Source organism: Carassius gibelio, chromosome B12, assembly GCF_023724105.1.
Source record: "Carassius gibelio isolate Cgi1373 ecotype wild population from Czech Republic chromosome B12, carGib1.2-hapl.c, whole genome shotgun sequence".
NCBI classification, from domain to species: domain Eukaryota; kingdom Metazoa; phylum Chordata; class Actinopteri; order Cypriniformes; family Cyprinidae; genus Carassius; species Carassius gibelio.
The window spans coordinates 8,156,698-8,170,897 of NC_068407.1; the positions used below are offsets into that span (position 1 = coordinate 8,156,698).

The 14,200-nt window shown below is 37.3% G+C and overlaps 1 protein-coding gene across 2 annotated transcripts in view; it reads left to right on the plus strand.

Annotated features, from left to right (window-relative positions):
- atrnl1b (attractin-like 1b) overlaps positions 1-14,200 on the plus strand; it is an 87,194-nt gene that overhangs the window by 14,836 nt on the left and 58,158 nt on the right. Inside the window, exons 8-19 of one of the 2 annotated variants that reach the window (XM_052570798.1) lie at positions 771-1,026; positions 1,870-2,053; positions 2,155-2,309; positions 2,895-2,979; positions 3,058-3,269; positions 4,861-4,979; positions 5,078-5,210; positions 6,009-6,196; positions 7,251-7,464; positions 7,577-7,765; positions 10,628-10,846; positions 12,277-12,414. In XM_052570798.1, coding sequence (XP_052426758.1) covers positions 771-1,026; positions 1,870-2,053; positions 2,155-2,309; positions 2,895-2,979; positions 3,058-3,269; positions 4,861-4,979; positions 5,078-5,210; positions 6,009-6,196; positions 7,251-7,464; positions 7,577-7,765; positions 10,628-10,846; positions 12,277-12,414 — 2,092 coding nt within the window. Of the gene's footprint in view, positions 1-770; positions 1,027-1,869; positions 2,054-2,154; positions 2,310-2,894; positions 2,980-3,057; positions 3,270-4,860; positions 4,980-5,077; positions 5,211-6,008; positions 6,197-7,247; positions 7,465-7,576; positions 7,766-10,627; positions 10,847-12,276; positions 12,415-14,200 lie in introns of both variants that reach the window. The other variant, XM_052570797.1, reaches the window with a different exon arrangement.

A 14,200-nucleotide genomic window follows, 5' to 3' on the forward strand; every position in this document is an offset into this window, starting at 1 on the left:
CCGGACTATAAGTCACAGTTTTTTTCATAGTTTGGCTGGTCCTGCGACTTATAGTCAGGTGCGACTTATTTATCAAAATTAATTTGACATGAACCAAGAGATATGAACCAATAGAAAACATTACCGTCTACAGCCACGAGAGGGCGCTCTATGCTGCTCAGATCTCCTGTAGTCTACACTGAAGACATAGAGCGCCGTCTCATGGCGGTAGACGGTAATGTTTTATCTTGGTTCTTGGTTCTAAATAAATGCAACTTTTAGTCCGGTGCGACTTATATATGTTTTTTTCCTCGTCATGATGTATTTTTGGGCTGATTCGACTTATACTCAGGTGCGACTTATAGTCCGAAAAATATGGTAATTAAATTAATGACATTTCTTGATATGATTTATATATTAGATACACTACCATTCAAGTCAGTAAGATTTTTAATACTTTTAAAAATTTTTACTTTTATTCCGCAAGAAGAAGAATCCATTAAATTGATCAAAAATAACAGTGAACACATTCATAACGTGTGTGTGGTTGATTGCTGTGTCTGTGTTCTTTAATGTGTGGATTGTCACTAGATCAACAGCAGAACTTTCCACTCCCATCTGTGTTTTTATGATATTGCGCTTTCATGCTAATTTGCCTTGTTTAGTAAATCTGGCCATTAATCACATACACCGCCATGTTAATTTTGGCAATCTTAGTTTGTAATATTGATCAGTAGATTACTAAGAAACTTTCTTTAAGCATGTTATTTAATAATTTTTCTTTCTTTCAGAATGACATCTACATGTTTGGCGGCAAGTTGGAGATGGGTGCCAGTAACGTGACAGATGAACTGTGGGTGTTTAACATACCCAAAATGACGTGGTCGCAGAAGACCCCCAGTGTGCCGGCCCATGGCCTGGTCTACGCTGTGGAAGGCCACTCTGCCCATATAGTAGAGCTGGAGAACGGTGATGTGGTGATGGTGGTCATCTTCGGCTACTCCTCCATCTACAGCTACATCAGCAATGTTCAGGAATACAACATCAGTGAGTGACTGAGTAGTGTATTTGATTGGGATTGAAAAGTTCTGTAGGTACGTTGTATAAAGTGTCATTTAAGTATTATTATATGTAGCATGTATTAATATTTTAAAATACTGTTTTCATTTTGATTGTTCATTTTATGTGTTTTTGTTATTTGTATTAGTTTTAGAAGTTTTTTTTTTTTTTTTCTATTTTGGTTTAATTTATATTAGATTTTGGTGATTTTTTTTATTTATTTACGTTTCCATTTAATATTTATATTTAATTTTTGCTTTATTTCAATAGTGAATTAGTAGTTAAATAAAACATTTAAAAATAGTTATATAAAAATTAAATAATGAAATGTTTTAATAGTTTTAGTTAACAGTAACAACACTGGTTGTGCATTTTGTTGTCATTTAAAGATGATGTAAAAACTTTTGAGAGCAGCTGTAAAACGAGTAGATCTGCATCAGTTGAAACAGATTTGATTTTTAATTTTACCCCAGCGGTCCAGTAGATGGAGCTGTGGTTCTTTGCAAAGAGCAGTGTACAGATAAAATATTGCCAGAGGCTCTGTGTCTCTCAGGCTGAAGCTTTCGGATAATCTGTACCTTTTTTAAATCCTGTTAAACTCCTGGATAAGGGCATAATCTTTATGTGCTCAAGTGATCTTACAAGGGTTTGTGAACTTATACCACAAACCAGATCTCATTGGAATGAGGTAAGTCATTGTTATTCCACTCATTATACTGAAACATCAAGTCAAATTCTCACAGACTGGTTATTGAGAGACAAAGCAGGTTTTATAATTAAAGAGAATATTATATTTAAAGGTGTACTCAATGATTTTGTTTCTGTGCACAGGGACAAACACATGGCTGGTGCCAGAGACCAGAGGAGCGATCGCTCAGGGTGGGTACGGCCACAGCAGTGTGTATGACAGCAGCAGCAAGAGCGTGTACGTCCACGGGGGCTACAAATCTCTTCCAGCAAACAAATACGGCCTTGTGGATGATCTTTACCGCTATGAGGTTCAGACCCGCACATGGTAAGAGCACACAGACGGATTTAACACAAAATTTCATTTTAGAGGAATAGTTAGTTTCAGATTTGGTGCAACAGTTTGATGATGTTTGTTGTGTGTTTCAGGACGATTCTTAGAGAAAGCGGTTACCCACGTTACCTGCATTCGTCTGTGCTGCTGGGAGGAACTCTGCTCATCTTTGGAGGAAATACCCACAATGACACCTCTCTTAGCAATGGAGCCAAATGCTTCTCTGCTGACTTCCTCGCCTATGACATTGGTTTGTGATGATACTTTACTGCGTGTTTGATATACTCTACCATTAAAAGTTTGAGGTTGGTAGTATTTATTAAATGTTTTTGTAATACATTTCTTATGTTCACCAAGGCTGCATTTATTTGATGAAAATACAGTAAAAATAATAGTTTTTGTTTTTGAATATGCAATTTATTCCTGTGATGGAAAAGCTGCATTTTCAGCAGCCATTAGTGCAGTCTTTAGTTATTAGTATTAACAATGTGGATTTTTTTTTTTTTTTGTAAGGATTCCTTGATGAATAGAAAGTTCAGAAGGAACATTTTTTCTGTTTGAAATATATATTTTTTCTAAAAATGTAAAAATCACTTTTTATCAGTTTAATGCATCCTTGCTGAAAAAACTTACTGACCTCAAACTTTGGAAATGGTAAGAAAATATTATGATAATTATACATATTATTAATATAATGCCTTTTCATAACAAAAAATGAATATAATCTAAAAAATTATGGAAATTTTTTAGCAAAACTTTTTTTGCAAAATGTTCCATAGTTATGACTATATAATTCTTAAACAGATGTATTTTCTATTTGCCTTTTTTCTTATAGCGTGTGACGAGTGGAAGGTCCTTCCCAAACCAAACTTGCACAGAGATGTGAATCGCTTTGGACATACTGCAGTAACCAGTAATGGGTGAGAAATCTAAATGAACACACACACTCACAAAATGATGTTGTATACTTAAAATTCTCCATCTTCTTTTCCTTCTAGGTCCATGTATGTGTTCGGGGGTTTCTCCAGCGTCCTTCTGAATGACGTACTAATCTACAGGCCACCCAGCTGTGAGGCCTTCCTGGGGCAGGAGCGTTGTGAGGCCGCAGGCCCTGGTGTGCGCTGCATTTGGAAAGAGGGCTACTGCATGTCTTGGGAGCCCAGCATCACTAACAGTGCTACACCTGCTCCTTTCTGCCCTGCCAAAGCTGGTAGGTATCTGGAAGAGGCTTAGAGACTCCCCTGCCACCCTCAGCTAAAACATTTTCCACCGTGCCCAAGCCAAGATATCAGCCCTTCTTGTGTGTGCTGATCTAAGCCCTTGGGTTTGCTGCTACATTGTGCACTGGCTGTGTTAATGAGAGAGTAATGGAGGGGGCACAAGCTGTCTGAAGCAGACACAGAGGAGAGTTTCCCACAGCCCTCCTCTGCTCTGCAGGACTGCCAGTTTGTTTGATCTTTTGCCACCTGTCAGAACACAACCAATCACACTAAACCAGCCAAAATGTAGTCTTTGAGAGTGAGTGTGTGGACCTCCAGCCAATGCAATATTTGGCTTCATTTCGTTTGATTTGAGGTCTGGAGAGGTGCATGCTGGGATAATCCCTGGCAGTGCTGGCCTTGTTATGGTATTTGAGTGGTTCCGTGTTTTCTGCATCGCTGTTTGCCGCTGTTAAATCTCTAGTACTACTACAGTACTACAGCAATTAAAAAAAAAAAAAAAAAAGAAACCTCCAGTCTGAATGAAAAAAAAAAAAAGACTACGTACTCTGAAATAATGCCAAAACACATACAACATGACTTTTGAGGCCAATAACAATAATTACTTGATTAGGCTTGATTTAAATCATTCACTAAATAAATGTACATTTAAAAAAGGACTGTTTTGTTATATTCAGTATGGTGAAACTTTAATCAGTTTTATTACTGAATTGTGATTTTATTTTTGTATAGTTTTTTTTGTGGGTATTTTTATATAAGCAAATACATTTTTAAAAATTAATCAACATTGGTTTCATAATTGATAATAGTAAGAAATGTTTCTGAATCACCGAATTAGCATGATCAACAAGAATGATTTCTGAAGGATTACGTCACTGAAACCTTTTTTTGTTTTTTTGCATAACAGAAATCACATTTTAATACATCATTGCAACAAAACAGTGGTTTTTAATTGTAATAATATTTCACAATATTGCTGTGCTTTAATATAGATTTGAACAAATAACTAACTATATATTTTGGAGAAGAGTGGTGCTATAATAACTGTATACTAATTATACAATACTTTTATGTATAATAATAATACTATACAGTAACTATAATTGTATGTATTTGTATATAAATATGTGTGTTGGCTGATACCATAATTCATAGAATAATTAACACTTATAGGTTTGCTGTAGATTAAGTTGCTGTACAAGAAATGATGCTGTGTTGTGTGTTTAAATATAGCTTTTTAAGACTAGGGAAGAGGTAGCAAATGTGGTGAAGTAAGGACATGGAGACACTCGTTATTATTGAATAAAGGATTGTCAAAAGAAACAGACGTAGAACAGAGGCCTCTTTGATTCTCTGCATAAGACACACTGTTTGAAGTCTTGCGATTAGAAGTAAATGGGGAATAGAAGGTGTTTGAAGTGCTAAATGTTTCTCTTCTACTTTGGTTAAGGGTCTGATATGAGAGTTGGTTGTGAAAGAGCTTGGATGTCTCTCTAGATTAATATCTGTTGGATATTAATACTTAGGACTGCCAGTTTTTCGCTCCTCATCTCTGCCATCTCTGCTTTGTCTCTGCTCTAGCCACGGTGGATGAGAGATGTTACCGCTTTTCAGACTGCACCAGCTGTACCGCCAACACTAATGGATGTCAGTGGTGTGACAGCAAGAAATGCATCTCAGCTCTCAGTAACTGCACTGCTGTAAGTTGGCCTGCAGAGGGCACCAGTGTTCCACCACACAATATGCTCTAGTATTCCTGCGTTTGTTTCTCTCTTTTGACTTTTTTTTCTTTTACTAGACTGTGAAGAATTTCACCAAATGTCTAATCAGAAACGAGCAGATTTGCAGTAAGATGGCCAACTGCAAGAGCTGCTCCCTCAACCTCAGCTGCCAATGGGATCCTCAACAGCAGGAATGTCACACCCTTCCTGGTAAGAATGGCAGAGGATGATAAGAGAGAGATTTTATTTGGTGAACAGAGATTGATGGCCAAAAATGGGCTTGTCAAGCAATTTTCACACATTAAAAGAATGAGTTTGGAAACACTGAATGCATCTGCCATCTTAGATGAATTTGAAACAGTGAGCTTGCCACAATGCATTCTGGATTTGTATTTTAGCCAAAAGAAGTTATCTTACATTTTGCAAAAGGCTTTGTGATGGGAGCATGCCAACATGTTTACTTTAAAATGTTGTCTAGACAGAAAGGTCTCTAGTTTTTTGGAACTCTGCCCATGTTCAGCAGACACCCCTTCTTTTTCTGCCAGTATCTCTGGTTTGTAAATTACATAAAGAGCTTATTTAATTGTTTTTTTATATACTGTATATATTTGTGTGTGTATATTTTATATATATATATATATATATATATATATATACATATATGAGTATATATAGAGTTTATATATAGTATATATTTGTGAGTGTCCGTGCTCTTTGTGATTTTTGACCTAAGAAACCTGGGATTCCCGACACCTTTTTCTTCTTTAAATTGTAAATTCGCTAAATCATTCAGTCTGATTGTGCTTTGCATTTTCCACTTTGGTAATGTTTTTAACCGTCCACTTTTCTTAAATTAGCTATTGGCCCTTTTACAGCTTTACTTGGTTCTGAAGAGTAATTTTCATTATGTTAAGAGCTCTCCTGCTGTCTCTGAATAACAGAGATCAAAGGAGAAATGGGAAAAATATGAGGCTTGAGATAAATGCTCCTTATATGGCTTCTCTGTAGCTCAGCTGTGTGGAGACGGCTGGAGCAATGTGGGGGATGCCTGTCTGCAGATCAACTCCAGCAGGGAGAGCTATGACAATGCTCAGCATTACTGCAAGAACCTGGAGGGAAACATCGCCTCCCTTCCCACAGCCAAGCAGGTGGATTTTGTGCTGGAGGAACTGCAGAAGTACCAGCAGAAGGGGAAGGTTTGTGTCTGCTCATATTTGCACTACCAGTAAGAAGTATTTTCCACGTTTTAGAATAGAAGTAAAGTCATTCGAACTTATCCACAAATTGGATAATTAAGTTTTTTAATTATTTTTATAGTGAATAACGATTGTTTTCTATTGTAATTAGTGCTGTCAAATCGAGTAATTGCAATTAATCGCAATTAATCACATCCGAAATGAATATTTTTTAAATATAATATATATATATGTGTACCGTACTGTGTTTGTGTGTTTGAAAAAAAATCGAACCGTTCGATTCTCCACACACGGTTCGGCACGCGCTGGAATCACGGTTCAACTTAAATCTGACAATGCATCTGTAATATGGTTTGTTATAGATAACACGTAAAAAAACAGCAATTATAAAAAATAAAAAAAAATTGGACAAACCAATCACTCTTGTTCAATGCGAATGCCGTATGCTGGAATATGAGCAGTCATTTATTCCGTCATCACCCTGGGTGGTGATAGCACGCACGCACATGTGAGACTTGGACAGCACACATTAATGTGTGTTTAAAATAAATTAATTTAATCTTTGCTAGTTTAAACATTTAAGAGCCAAAGGATGCAAACTCCAAGTTTCATAATATTTCTGTGGAAGAATTTTAGTTCCTAATTTGGACCCACTTTATATTAAGTGGCCTTAACTACTATGTACTTACATTTTAATTAATAATTAGTACAATGTACTTATTGTGTACATACATGTTTTTACATTGTACTTGTATTTAAAAAAAAAAGACATATAATTACATCTGTATTTAATTTCTGTAATTACATTTATAATTACACTGTTGACCCATACTTTACACCTTAACCCACCCTTAAACTTACCCATACCTCCAACCCTCTCCCTAACCTTACCCCTATCCCACCTCAATAGCAGCAAAAGTGTTTCACAATACAATATGAACACAATAAGTACATTGTACTTATTTTTTTATGTAAGTACATAGTAGTTAAGGCCACCTAATATAAAGTGGGACCCCTAATTTTATTCGCGTGACTCATTGCGTTTGTCCAGCAGAAACTGTCCCCATGGGTTGGCCTGAGGAAGATCAATGTGTCATACTGGGGCTGGGAGGACATGTCTCCATTCACTAACACCTCTCTTCAGTGGCTGCCTGGTGAGCCCAATGACTCAGGCTTCTGTGCTTACCTGGAGAGAGCTCAGGTCTCTGGCCTCAGGGCCAATCCCTGCACCGCCAACACAGACGGCCTCATCTGTGAAAAACCAGTCGGTGGGTCTCGGTTTACCTTTTACTCTTAGTGAACGCTTGGAAATAAGCTAATAAGATACAGTACATACATATGCCCTTTTCAGCAATCTCATACATATTTCCTCCCTTGTAGTGAGCCCGAACCAAAACGCCCGCCCGTGTAAGACGCCCTGCTCTCTGCGTACCTCTTGTGAGAACTGCACCAGCCAGGCCATGGAGTGCATGTGGTGTGGAAGCACCAAACGCTGCGTGGACTCCAATGCCTACGTCATCTCCTTTCCCTACGGCCAGTGTCTGGAGTGGCAGACAGGAGACTGCTTGTGTGAGTATTTAATTTACATGTAGTGGCCATTACTGCTTATAATCTGCCCCAGAGAATATCTTTGGTCTTTTTTTTTTCTTTACATATTCCGCACTGATTTTGAGGAGGAAAAGAAACTGGAATGTGTAACATATTAGGCAGCATAACAGTTTTCAAAAATAAGAAACACTAAATCAAAATAAAAGCAAAATAAAATGGTTTCTGAAGAATCGTGTGGCACTGAAGATTGGCGTAATAGCTGCTGAAAATTCAGTTTTTGCCATATATAAATAAATGTAATTTAAAATGGATTAAAATAGAAATCTGTTATTTTAAATGGTAATAATATTTCAGTATTGTTTTTACTGTAGCAAAGTAATGCAGCTTTGGTGACCACAAGAAACTTCTTTCAAAAACATAAAAAAAAAAAAAAGTCGGTAACACTTTAGAATAATGGTCCATTAGTTAATGTTAGTTAATTCATTAAGTAACACGAACAAACAATGAGCAATACATTTATTACTTTATTTATTAATCTTCGTTAATGTTAGTTAATAAAAATAGTTATTCATTGTTAGTTAGCATGCTTATTCACAGTGCATTAACTAATGTTAACAAGCACAACTTTTGATGTGAATAATGCATGAGTAAATGTTGAAATTAACATCAGTTAAGATTAATAAATGCTGTAGAAGGATTGTTCTTGCTTAGATCATGTTAACTAAAGTAGTTAACATTAACTAATGGACCTAATTAACTAATAGATTATTCTAAAGTGTTACCAAAAACTCTTACTGACCCCAAACATTTGAAGTATTTGTAGTGTGTATTTATAATGTAAATTTATTTTTAATAAGGATTAATTGTTATTTTATCTGAATACTTTTGGACTTTTAAATGGTTGGTCATAGCTAGTGTTAAGACATTTTGTTTGTTAAAATTAAAGCTGAATTACAAGAGCTTTTTTCTCCAGAAACCCCATAGCCTTTTCTCATGACAGTGGTTCAGTTTGAGTATACCCTTTTTACTGAGGAGAAAGTTGCTCTGCGGAGTCTTTCAGAGAAAGATGCAACCAATCATTGCCTGTCAGCGTCCTGGGTTGTGTGAGTTCTTCATCTCTATCAGATCTGTTGTTTCATCCCATTAGCTGAACTGCTTGGCCTCTGATCCGCCTGTAATGTGCAATTAGTGTTTCAATTTGTCTGCCTAAGCGTTCGCTCGTCCCTCTTGGGCGTTCAAGAATGGATGCTTATGGCACACTTTGGCACGCTAAGTGATGAAAACTTTAAGGAAACGACATAATTTGGCATAAACGTTCGTCTGGGAATATTAAAAAGAGGCCTTGACATTCCTCAAATACCTTAATGTTGCTGATTTTTCACTTTGCATTCACATTTACATTCGGTGTGTTTGAAATGCATTTTGTTTACATACAATTGATTTGCTACACAGCTGTGTTATGCCATCTTTGTCCCTCAGACTAAAGACTTGAATTGCTCATAATGTCTTATTTCACCCTATCAGACAGTGAGGTAAGCGTACAGGGGACACGGACACTCTCCGACTGTAGTCTGTTTTTATGACAGGCCTAGACTTACTGATAGAACTTCCATTATGCTCAGTCTGATGGAAAATGAATTAAAAGCTCTCCGCCAGAAGGAGGTGGTACGATTCTGCAATTCTGTCTGGCTTTTTGTCACCAAAATGTGTCTCTCTGTCCGAGTGATGGTTACTTAACATTTCAACTGCTCTGCCATAAGCCTCGGACTGTGTCAGCGCCATTTTAAAGATCTATTTTTGTTTCATGCTTCTCCTCGTATTTTTTTCCTCTTTTTCTCTTCAGGGTGCTTTGTCTCTGTCAGAGCATGCATGGATGAGTTTGACTCACACTTTTAGGTGGCAGTGATTTGCACTGGGATGTGGGGAGCTTGTGTGTGTGTCGACCCCAATATTGTAACAGTCTGATAAATTCGGTCTTAAATCTGGGGGCTTCTGTCGCTGCTTGGGTGAGCTGAAGGTCATTTGTTTACAGTCGGTTTGTACCATGTCCTTGTCGCATTACTGGAGATGAACAATTTGACTTGTTCCTCATCCTCATCTCTCTCAACAGTTGCCTGTTGGCATGGCCACATTAGGTATCATAACTAAGTGTTTTGGGTGCTAATGAACATGAAATGGTGTTAGCGACTCATTTTAGGTAATTTATTTAATTAATTTCAAATTGTTATGAGTAGGGCACGATAAATCACATGCTATATTAAATGTGCATCTTGTCTGTAAAGCCTGTTCTTTTAATTTGCTTGGTGCCAATAAATTAATGTCGGTGAAATCATGTACTTTCACTATTTGAATCAGCAAGGATGTAATCTGTCTCAGAGTTGTCTTTCCACGTCTATCCCGTCTAGACATTTCCTCACTCCTAAACAAATGATTTTTTTTTCGTTGCATGCCGAATCAAATCATATGGTGCTGTTGAGGATCTGTCAACTCCTGCAGCTGAGAATCCATGAACTCTTGCCAGCGTAATGACTAACATTGTGCTTTTTCGCTGTTACTGCTGCCATCATATTGACCCTGAATACACTTTGCGTGTAATGCTTGTTGTTGCGTGGTCTGAGATCCTCAGAGATGTGATTTGGCTGCCGGGGAGGTGGATCAAACTGAAAGAGACTGACGCATATGGCTGTGATGTGCTCTTTAGGGAGAGTGAACTTTCTGGTGGTATTTGAGAGCATATTACTCAGTCAGTGGAGTGATATGCCCCGTGAGAGCTTGAAAGTATCATTTAAGCACGTCTTTGTTGTTTCTCAATGTTTATTTCTCAGAATTTGCTGGCTTTTTTCTCTTCGGCTTCTCATCTCTCTCTTTTCTCTGTCATTGCAGCTCAGAACTGCTCTGGTTTGCGTACATGTGGTCTGTGTCTGGAGCAGCCTGACTGCGGCTGGTGTGGGGACCCTAGTAACACCGGCCGAGGACAGTGCATGGAGGGTTCGTATCGCGGACCCATGAAGAGCCCCTCAAAACAAAGCCAAGACATGGTGCTGGAGACGGGGCTGTGCCCAAAAGACCGAGGCTTTGAGTGGGCCTTCATCCAGTGCCCTGGTGAGAACCACCCACATTTTGACAATCACGTGCACACTTGACCTTTAAAGAGCAAGTTTGTTCCACCAGGGGTTTTCAGACTGAAGGGCAGGAGTGCAAGGTGATCTGCAAAAAAAAATATAGAACAAAATGACCACATGTATTTTTTTAGGGCTGTAAATGTTAACATATGTATATAAGATATTAACGAAATATGTTTAGTAACAGTAAATGATAAGTGATAAATGTACTGTTTTAAGACAGAAACAGTGATCAGAAATGGTGACAAATTGATCATAATTCAAATTGATCATAAGTGACTGCGCTATTTTAACAAAATATTTTTTCAATAAATGCCAGTAGCTTTTCAATTCATCAAATAATCTTGAAAAAAGTTTCCTGTTATGCACGAAAATATTACATGTATGTACATGAAGGCTTGTTGAGCATAAATGGGTTTTAAACATGAAAATAATATGTAGCTGTTTCATATTTTTGGAAAGGGATCCCTCACCAGGGGATCATTATATTTGGGAGTTCTAGGCATTAAAAGTTTCAATATCCTTTAGTTTTCAATTGACCTATCGGTAAGCCCCGCCCACCTTAGATACTGTTGTGGACTCAAACAAACAAACGGAGTTGATAACTGTCTTACAATGACAGCTGTCAGTGTGAAAAGCCTATATCTTTTTGATACATTTTGGACACAGGAGGACCACCATTCAAGTGCAAGGAGGGATGTATAAAATGTTTTAAAATAAATAGTGTGGGTATTAATGTGGAAGCCAGGGTTTACAGATCACAACGCAAGTGGAAGAAGCCTGTTACGTTCATCATGATCGCACATGACATAATCCTGGATCAACACCGTTCATGTATTGCAGGGTACAATTAAATCAATTTACATTTAACTCTTTTAATATGAAGAGACTGTGAAATGTAGACCTTCATTTATGTGTTTTTGACACTCACTAACTTTAACGTTAGATACTTCTAGCCAGCGATACCTTTCTGTAGCACAATATGACCTGAATGTTCTGCTTGAGGAGATGAAAATTGTAACTTAATGAGACAACCAGAAAACAAACATTTTTGTCTTCTTTGGTATTGGGGGTGAACACTTTGCGACATTTGGCTCCGTTTTGTTTGGGTTTAAGAAATAGAATAAAATCAATTCCATTGCCTGTCCTCTCAGGATACCTGGAGTCACTGTTACAAGTAATCCAGGCATATCGATTTTTGAAGCATGAACCCCATAAAAACGATGCGAGCATCGGATCTTCCGATGTTTCTCTATGGCGCTGAAACCTACAGATGTCCTAGTTCCACTGCCCCTTTCACTGATCCTCGACTGCCATTGGTTCATCTGCGTTTGAGGAGAGGGGCTTACCAATAGGTCAATTGAGTCATCTCTGACATCAAGATTTGTAAAAATTCCTTTTATTTCCCAGCATGCCAGTGCAATGGCCACAGCACGTGTGTGAATGGCAGCGTGTGTGAGCAGTGTCGTAACCTCACCACTGGGCTTCACTGCGAAACATGCTTGCCCGGATACCATGGAGACCCAACCAACGGCGGAAAGTGTCAAGGTGAGAATAGTTGCACCTGCTACTAACTGGGCATTTTGATAGACCATTTAGCTTAGTAATGGAGAAAAGAGCACACTGGGAAATTAATGTTGAGGTCAAAGAGGTGGTTGCACTGCCAGAGGTGAGGGGCAAGATCACACACAGACAAGCACTCACATTTTTTCTCTTTTGCCCTGGAGATGTCGGTTTACAGCATTTGCCTATGATTCTAGAAGAAACGGGATATGCTGTCACAGACCATTATGCTCATAGATATGAGACAACACTCCCACCAGGACTTTTAACACTAAGAGCTAGCCATAACAAAACATTTGCCAGTTTAAACCTTCTAAAAGTGTGGTTCTAAGAGGTCTCATGTTTTATTTACAACACATTTTAAAATGTAAATGGATTTGTTGTGTTCCTCAATGTTTTTGTGTAGTTTTGCCCAAGGCCTCCTTTAGTTTAATGCTTGATGGGACATCAGTTTTGAAACTGCGGCCTGCAAACATTAGGCACTATCATGTTTCCCATTTTCTTGAGAAATATGATATCCATATTCCTTCTTAAAAGCAGACCAGCTTACAAAAGGCGTTCATACGCACACCAGCATAGACCTTTGATATACGACCTACAGGATTCTGGGCTTTAGAGACAGGATAGAATTGGTCCTATGCATGCTGTCATGTATGTTTAGCACAGCGGAAAAAAGCCTGTCAGCCCAGTGATCTGCAGCCATGTTAGTGCAGCCTGAAGAGCGTGTGTAGAATTAAAGCTTATTTTAGAAATAATTATAGTCCACTGCTCAAAAAAGGCGGAAATGGATTTTAGTACAGTTAAAAGACTGGGGCACTTAAAGATAGTGTTTTTGTAAGTGGCAAAAAACTTCTGAACTGAAATGTGCCTGTTTTGCAGAGTTTCAGAACTGGTGATCTTGAAGTGAGTCATGTAATAAGTGAAATTGTCCTCATGCTTTTGAAACTCTTATCTCAAAACTTTCTCCCAGGTCCAAAAAGACAAATTTCATCCAGATTCCACAAATACACTAACATATTAACACATTAATGGCAGTAATGCCAATATAGAGTTTGGCAACTTGTTGTTTTATATGACCACTTTACATGTTATACAATATATGTTTGTACATACAGTATTATTCACAAGTTCAACTTTTTTCAAAACCATTAAAAGATATCACTCACCCCAAACTTTGGAACGGTAGTCTATATTATAAAATACAACAACAAAAATGATATAATATTTAAAAAATATATTTGTAAGTAAATTTTATAAAATTGAAATAAATGTGTAGATTGGTTATTTACACATTATATTTCAAACTATTATTTAATTTTTAATATTTTTTTAGCTTATACTGCTAAATTCATATATTATAGTTTCGACATGGCCAGGTACTGTATGTGTGTGTGTGTGTGTGTGTGTGTGTGTGTGTGTGTATATATATATATATATATATATATATATATATATATATATATATATATATATATAATTTTTTTTTTTTTTCAAATGCACACATTATTTTCCATTTTGTTTGTTCATTGACCTCTGTGGTTAAGGATTGTAATTTATTATTTTGATTTCCATCACTGATGTTGCCTAAGGACAGTAACATGATGTTCTAATGTAATGCAGCTGAAACTCTCTTCTCTGTGAACAAATCTGAGAATAGAGGGACCACCTATGAGCTGATCTCACTGTTTTAGTCAGCTTGTTTGACTACGTTTAAGTCAGTTAAGTCATTTGTATTTGTTTTTATTTGTTACAGTTTCTTCTATTTTATATG